General features: G+C 39.2%; 1 protein-coding gene across 1 annotated transcript in view; it reads left to right on the top strand.

Annotated features, from left to right (window-relative positions):
• The first annotated feature begins 5,230 nt into the window (after positions 1-5,230).
• ryr1b (ryanodine receptor 1b (skeletal)) overlaps positions 5,231-8,283 on the top strand; it is an 85,860-nt gene continuing 82,807 nt past the window's right edge. Inside the window, exon 1 of the mRNA XM_063907468.1 lies at positions 5,231-5,278. Coding sequence (XP_063763538.1) covers positions 5,231-5,278 — 48 coding nt within the window. The remainder of the gene's footprint in view (positions 5,279-8,283) is intronic.

Genomic DNA, 8,283 nt, shown 5'->3' with positions numbered 1-8,283 from the left:
GTGTGTGCAAGGGGGAGGGGAGAGGAGAGACTAGTGAGCACAAGTGCAGTACCCATAGAGGAAGGAGGAGGGTTAGAGATAGTGATGAGCAATCATCTGAGAACCATCGGTGTACTCCAGGAAGCGACATCTGCGGTTCTTTTTAGAGCATCAAAAAAAGAAACAGGCCACACCTCAGTGTCACTTTTTGGTGCAGATTTGTTGGGTAAGGAGTCAGTTCCTGAAAAGAAATCTTTAGATGTTTGTTAAATCATTACATGGGTGTAGGGTCTCCATGGCCCACCAAATCAAGCTTCATCCTCACCCTTATTTTCCCCCTTCTCTCCTTTATTTAACTCCCTCTGTCATTTCTCAGGGTGGCAAGTGATTAGACAGGGAGGTAGTGTTTGTGCTTGTGAATGTGGCCGTGCAGCTGGACAGGGAGCCTCAAAGGCATCCTTGTTTGAACACACCAAGAGGAAGAGGGGACCAAACAGGGGACATTAATGTCCCCCGAGTCTGCAGAGGTGGCTTTTTTGCTGCAGGAGGAAGCGGACTGGCTGGCAGAGAGAGGGGGTGATATGGCATTGAAAAGCAGGGAAAGATGCACCGAGCAGGAATCCTGCAGTCCATGCACGCTGAGCTCAAAACACCAAAAAAATGCATTGTGATTTGCATCAGAAAGGAGATCATTGGAGGACTTAATCAGGGAACGTAGGTGGCACAGAAGAAAAAAAAAAAAAAATGCTAAATGCTATTTCCCAGCAACGTGTGGTAATCTTACTGTAAAGTTATGCAATAGTCCTGTAAAACAGGAAGAGTTGCACTATACACAGCTGGGTAAATGACACAATGCTGATAGAACATAAAGGCTACTATGAGCCCTCCTTTTTGACTATAATTATATAATATATTTACATTTGAACGTTTGTTTTTCCAAAATATAAACCCCCCACCACCCCATATGTTAGTTATTTTGTAAGTCAAGTTTGTGAATTAATTACATTTTGTTTCAAGGCTTTTATTTTGTTATTTATTATAACCGGAAGTTATTTCAAATAAGATATTGACGTACATTGACCGCAACGAAAAGTAAAAAAGGAACGGTCAATAACTCTGTTCAGTAATTGCGAGATAGTAGAGCTTGGAGTGCAACAAACGTCCTTCATATATTTGTAAAGATTGCGACGTATTTCGTGGTGTGACCAGGTCGTCAACTATGTAATGTTGTTAGCAAATTAATGTAACTAGCTAGTCAAACCCTAGCGTTACTTCACGGTCTGTTGGATAAATCTCAGACTTTCCTCCGATTGTTTTAATTCAACTTCACGGAAGCAACACATGAAAATATACCAAACCATCAACATAATGTAACTTTGTTTGACTGTTATGATTGCCTCACTTTATTTAGAGAGATTTCTTTTAATTATCAATCATTTTTTGGCAAGAATTCATTGTACACAGATTCAAATGGAATGGTCGGTATATTGTCGCCACCTTCCGGCGCGGGACCGCAAATACACCAAACGGATTCGTGAGCTGGCAAAAAATCAGGCAACAGCAGGTCACTTCTGTGTATATATACAGGACTCATTCTCCCAGAATTCATCTTAGTTCTGCTTCAGTGGCGTGACGCCTCCTCCGCCTCCTCTCCTCTCCTTCATCGGCACTACCCGCTGGACAGAGTTGTTTCCCGGCGTCCCTGAACACCTCCTTCCGCCGGCTGCTGCTGCTGTAGGGAGATGGGTGAGGAGCAGAGCATGCTGAAGGATGCCAGATGGAGACTGAGCAGGTATGTTTGAGCTGAAGTACTGCACTCTGTCTGCAGGAGGGTTTCTGTGTGATGCTCTTTTTCGTGCACAGGCTTACACCTTTTCAGTGTGGTGCATCCTGCTGCCTGATATAGAGGGGTGTGCCACTGATATATCCTGCTCTTCCCTGAGGGAGGCATCAGGCTGCCCAGACAGAGCTGGTACACTGTGAGATAATAGCCTTTTTGTCCTTTGTCAGCACATATTCTGCTACATTGTCTTATCCTAATCTATTTGCAATTATGTGTCAAGGTATAGTAGATAGTAGTATTTTTAATTGATAAAATGCTTTATTTGTCATCTGCACAATACCTAAAGCGTAGTTTAGGTTATGAAAATGTTAAGTATCATGCTCGTCTAATAATTCAAACTACAGAATAACTACCAAAATGTACCTAAAATAGTGCAGTAAAAGAGTGACAGGACACAATTGTGCAAGTAAGTTGCAGGAATAAGAACAAATATAAAGCTGAAAAGCTAAAATAGTACTAAGGGGATTAATTTACTGTATATCTGAAAAGAGAGTGACAGGTAATCTGGGTGGACTCCTTTTAGTTGGATTAAACTGAATGTTAAAAAAAAGATGACCTACTCAAAATATTGTCCGACAAACGCTCCAAATAAATTGGATTTTCAAAGAATAATAACATTGAGAGGCAGCAAATCTTTCCAAATCATATCTGTAACCAGATATGTTTTTTTTCTTACATTAGTAAATTCTCAAGATTGCAATTAATTTTCTAATGATAAGAGGATTTATATATATATATATATATATATATATATATATATATATATATATATATATAAAACCCATTAGATTAGATATACATTTTTCTTCCAAAATGTGTTTGTGTTTTTGTCAAAGGAGTTTGTCACATTGGTTAAAAACATAGATAATAAATATATATTTATATATATATATATATATATATATATATATATAAATATATAAAAAGATATATATAAGTGAGTTTAAAGCTGAACTTTAATAGTGATTATATAGTTATATTTATAGAAAAAATAGAATATTATTTTATAATATTTCTACTGCAATAAAAAAGACACATAAAGGATACTACATATATTATGAATATGTGCACAGAAGTTGCAGTTTTTTTAAATAAAGATGTAAAGTATCTCATGCAGTGAGTGTGATTACAACATGTGCAAATAGTTTAGGGTGAAATGTGTCAACCTTTTTGGATTCATGCCCAGTCATTCATGCACAATAAATATAAAAATAAATGATTTAATTACTGTTTAGCTTTAACACTGATTCATAAACTCTGAACATGTACAGGAAGGTGTGAGAGACTCACAGCTTATTAAATCTGATCTCCTCCGGCTATTGATCCAGCTGTAGGAAGTACATCTTCCACTGCGCTGGATGTTCCAAGCTGCAGGTGAGGAAACAGGGAATTAATGAACAATCATTTTGTTTTTATTTGATACGCCCTAATGTAAAGGTCTGCAGTGTTTCTGCCTTTCAAATCATTGTTAGATTATTGCTAAGCTGTTGTCCAACAACATTAGCAATATTTGGGCTGAATTTAGGGCTCTGAAAACATGAATTTTAGACATTTATTAAAATATTTCATCTAAAAGTAACGGAGTCATGAACATACTAACAGAGTACTGTGTTTCGTCTCCCTGCTTTAGAGTGAGTTTAAAGCTGAACTGTGTTTGAAAAAAAGGTGATTTCAAGTATTCTTTCAAGAGTTTTACACTTTAAATATCTGAATCTAATAATAGACACTATCAATCAATGAATCAATCAATCAATTAAACAATCAATCAATCAATCAATCAATCAATCCAACTACACCCACACAGCCCTAACAGAAGAGGATTTTCAGAAAACGTTTTGAGTTCTGATTCTGACATTAAAGTAATAATAAGTGTATCAGGTAACAATTTGTCCATTTTTTTCAATTTTAGATGAAACCAAGCAGTTCCAACTTAAAAGTCAGAACTCTGAAATTAAAGTGTGGTTCTCCTCCTGCGGGACTCTCTCCCTAAAGTTTATTTTGTATAGTTATTTCTGCTTCTGAGCTTAAGAATTCTGTGAACAAACAATGGGGTGTGGGGGTGGGAGAGAAACTGGCCCTAGCCTTTGCAGACCATTTACACAAACAACATCCTTAATAAAACACTGCAGGAAAAGGGAAAACCCCAAACACCATCATAGGGCCTCTTTAGATCCAAGTGTCCAGTTATTTTCACTCTTACATTTTTCATGTTCAGTTTATTTTATAAGAGATTTGGTGGCTTTAGGGGCGGGACCTGTTCATATGTTCTTATGAAAGTGGCTCAGTGGCGCATTTAGCCAGAAATGGCCGGACAGAGGAATTACAAAGAATCCAGGATCACCTGGGGATCTGGCCCCATAGTGGTTTTACATAAGCCCCGCCTCCAATTCGCTCCCTCACAACTGCTTTCCAAAATATCTCTGGATTCGGCCTTTAGCGCATTTTACAATTTGAGGACCAAATTATTTAAATTATGTCTATTCTTAACAATCTGTGACAGACGTCTTTCCCAGTGTAATGCAATGGGAAAAGGTATTACATCACAGACTGACATTGGAGTTGTAGTACCACTGTTTGCCAGACTCACTTCCTGGTGGTTTTTCTGTCCGGCTTTTTCCCTGCAGAGACCATGATAACCTGACCATGGCATTAAACTCACCAGCTGCCGGTCACTGAGGTCATACAGATGTGTGTATCTGCCAAACATCTGCCATTGGAGCTAATGTCATGTTAAGGCATTCATGCATCATCCTGTACAGTGCACTTGACTTATTCACTTATGCACAAAGACTAGACCTCACCCCCACTTTCCTTTTATAGCCTCAGACATGTGGAGAGAGCTGTGTGTGTGTGTGTGTGTGTGTGTGTGTGTGTGTGTGTCTGTATGTGTGTGTGTGTGTGTGTGTGTGTGTGTGTGTGTGTGTGTGTGTGTGTGTGTGTGTGTGTGTGTGTGTGTGTGTGTGTGTGTGTGTGTGTGTGTGTGTGTGTGTGTGTGTGTGTGTGTGTTTTGGAGGGGGTCAGGCCTGTGTGAAGGAGTGGCCCACTTCTACAAACATGGCGGACCGGTGGGATGGGAGTCGTGTAAATGTGTAACAAGGTATCTGCCCCTCCCTCTCTCATCTGTGCTTGGGGGGGGGGGATGCAGGGCGAGAGGAGAGAGGAGCCTCCCGTCACTCTCTCTCACAACACGGTGAGAGCCACAGGACTCACGCTGTCCTCCAGCACACACACACACACACACACGCACACACACAGGAGCACTGACAGTGTGTGAGAGAGGAGAGGGTACAGCAGGAAGAAAGCAAGGAGAGAGCGTGGAGTGCGAGAGGGCGGGACGTAAAAAAAAAAGGAAATAAAAAAGGATTTTCTCTTTTCTCCCGAGGAGCTGCCAATAACCCTCGGTGAAGGATGGCAGAAGGGGGAGAGGGAGAGGAGGAGATCCAGTTCCTGCGCACGGTGAGTCCTGCTCACTTTCCTATTTTGGGAGACACACTGCACTGGAGGAGAGGAGTTTAAAGAGATGTTTTATTTTATTTTTACTCCTGATTTAACCCTCAATGTGAAACTGACACCTGATCTTCCAGCATCAACTCCTTCAGCCTTGTCACTTGTGCTTTCCTGGCATGGGATATTTCAGTAAAATGTGTAGTTGCACTTCTCCGAGCCAAGTCTCATAGTTGACTATTTTTGCAGTGCCCTGAATGTATCATGACCCGCTTATAAGTCCCTCTGTTCAAAACTTCCTCATTGATCACTTTAATCTCATGCCAGTGCTGGAATCGTATTATGATCTTTACAGCACTGATCCCCTAATCACCTTATTATTATGTCAGAATGTTCATGAGTAGGTGTGTGTGTGCGCGTGCGTGTGTGTGTGTGTGCGAGCCCAGATAGATAGACAGGGGCCGGTGCATCTGTTAGCATCGTTAGCTATTTTTATCAGAGGAAAGTAGAGCTGCCGGAGCAGGGTGAGGAGGCAGCAACAAGCTGCCGGGGACAGCTGCTCTCTGTGGAGCAGCCAGCACACACTCACAGTGGAGGGGGTGTCCACTTCACAGGGGCAAACTCAGTGGGACCCCCCCCCCACCCCCAACCCTAAAAAAAATGACCTAAAAGAGCTGAGTTGCTGACATGCGTTTCCTCAAACTAGAGATAGATACTGTAAGCTGTGAGGAACATCACCACATCGATGGATAGTGATATTTTGATGTTTCCACAAAATATTTCCACAATTATTTATCTTAAACAAGTATTGATTTTTGCTTCATTTTTACAAACTCGCTAATGCCATAACAAATACTTACAAAAACCCCCTCTAATTTTCAGACATTTTCGACATTTGTAAGATATATACTTACTTTGCGCCTGTTATATTTAATTGATAGGCCTTTATTAATTATAAAGCAGTCCGAAAAATTCCGAAAAATTGCATCACTTTTATTCTTATCAGGAAAAGTCAACATGTTTAGCAGTTTAAGCGATAAATTCTAAAATATAAATCTGATTATATATATTTTTAAAGTACACCTGAACTGATTATCTATAATCTTTTGAACCTTTTGAATTTGCTTGAATTCTTTAAATTATTGACACGTAAGCTTAATGTGTTCCATTGTTTCCAACTTGAGTTATGCAATATGTGTGATATCTTATCAAAATAAATAATAGTATAATATTTTTGTAAAACCTTCTGACTCTAAGACAACTTCTTGGATGAATAAAACAACATTGTTTTGGATTTACAATTGGAAGCAGTAATTTAGAAAAGCCTTTTTGTGTGTTTTTAACAGAAACATGATACAATTCCAATGAAAGCCTATATGCAACAATGCTGAATTAATGCCAGGCGTTGTTTCTGTGGAGGATTATGTGAGAAACATCCTTAAAGTTAGTTTGTCTATAAGAAGAAGGGTATCACAAAAATAAATATGTATATACCTTTGGAGCTGTTATTCAATGCTATGGTTTCTGCAATGTTTTCCTTCATGCCCCTTGAATCTAGCTAGGAATAAAATATCATTTCCAGGCCAAGAGAGCCCAGACATTGGCATGGAGAAAGACCACAAGGGAATTATATTGATGTACAATATCCACCTGACGGCATAACAGAGGAACACAGCTACAGTGTTTTTTCTCCTTCCCTCCAGAAACTGGGGGGTGCCTTCAGTGGGTTTGTCCTTTGGTTCTGCAACACTTCAAAAGGAAAAACAATGCAGCTCCATGTGAATTATTAATGCCGTGCGTGTGTACTTCAATGGGTTATATTTGACGCTAACACAGTCGGTGTCAGGGTTCAATCCCCGGGGCTAAAAAAGGCAAGTGTTTGCGTAGCTGTGAGATTCTGTGGATTACCGCATCCAACAAACGCTCTGTGTTATCGCTCGTTTAATTAGAGGCCTGTGATGGGAGGCATTGTGTGAGTCAGCTGTTTCTCTGCGCCGGGGGTTTCCCTGGTTATAGTGGAGGTTCGGTGGTGTGATGACAGAGAGTGGCAGCACAGAGGAGGGACTGTAGGCATACTGTATGTTCACATGATATCATCTATTTATAGTTGCATCATCTGCACATGAGCCAGAGCTCAGCCCGTCAATATTTTCCCCTAAAAGAGCAATGAAATAGTCTGAAAAAATAACACATTTTTATTTTTAAATTAAGGTTAGCTGCTCAAAATTTACTCTGAATGCAATACAATATACATTGTTTTTTCAACAAAAAAAAGGTGTTCCAGAGTCTATGACAATGACAAATAATGATGACTTTAAAGAGGATTTTTCACCATAAAAACTCACCACATCCAACAAAAATGCTTCTTCTAAACTGCTAAAGTATGGGGTTTTACTGTGACTTGCCTGGCTGTGCTCCACTAAAGACATGTGGTAAACTTACACGATTTTATTAGGATTTGGTTGACTTTATGAATAATTGACTTGTAAAGTGAATGGACAAATCTGTAAAGCTGAGTTTCCACAAAGACTTAAGTAAAAAAACACTGCTTTAAATCTTGTGTTCACCAGATAATAGCTCGTGAAAATCTCTGAAATAAGTCATTCATTTTGAAAAAAGCATTTAAAAAATAGAAGATTAAGGTTCAAGGGTTTTTATTTTCATGTTCACAGTAGCTACAGTTTAGCTATGGCTATTCAAAATCTTAAGTCCAGAACTCCTCCAACAATGCAACATATTATAAATCGAACATAAGACCAAATAAGAAAGAAAACTAAAAATAGTGCAAAATGAAACACAGTATTTTAAATTAGAATAAAATAGTGCAGGTGATGTTGCTAGACCAGTCTAAAAGTAATGCAGATGAAGTACATACATGTCAGAAAATAAAAAGCCAAATGAAGCAGAGTATATGCAGGATTATATATTTTATGTACATGTAATATTAAATAAACTACACTGCCTGGCCAAAAAAAAGGTCACACTCTAATATCCGTTGGACCGCCTTTAGCTATGAT

Source organism: Eleginops maclovinus, chromosome 18 (assembly GCF_036324505.1).
Source record: "Eleginops maclovinus isolate JMC-PN-2008 ecotype Puerto Natales chromosome 18, JC_Emac_rtc_rv5, whole genome shotgun sequence".
Lineage (NCBI taxonomy): Eukaryota > Metazoa > Chordata > Actinopteri > Perciformes > Eleginopidae > Eleginops > Eleginops maclovinus.
The sequence above is the reverse complement of the archived record's forward strand: the minus strand, read 5'-3'. Positions and strand labels throughout refer to the sequence as shown.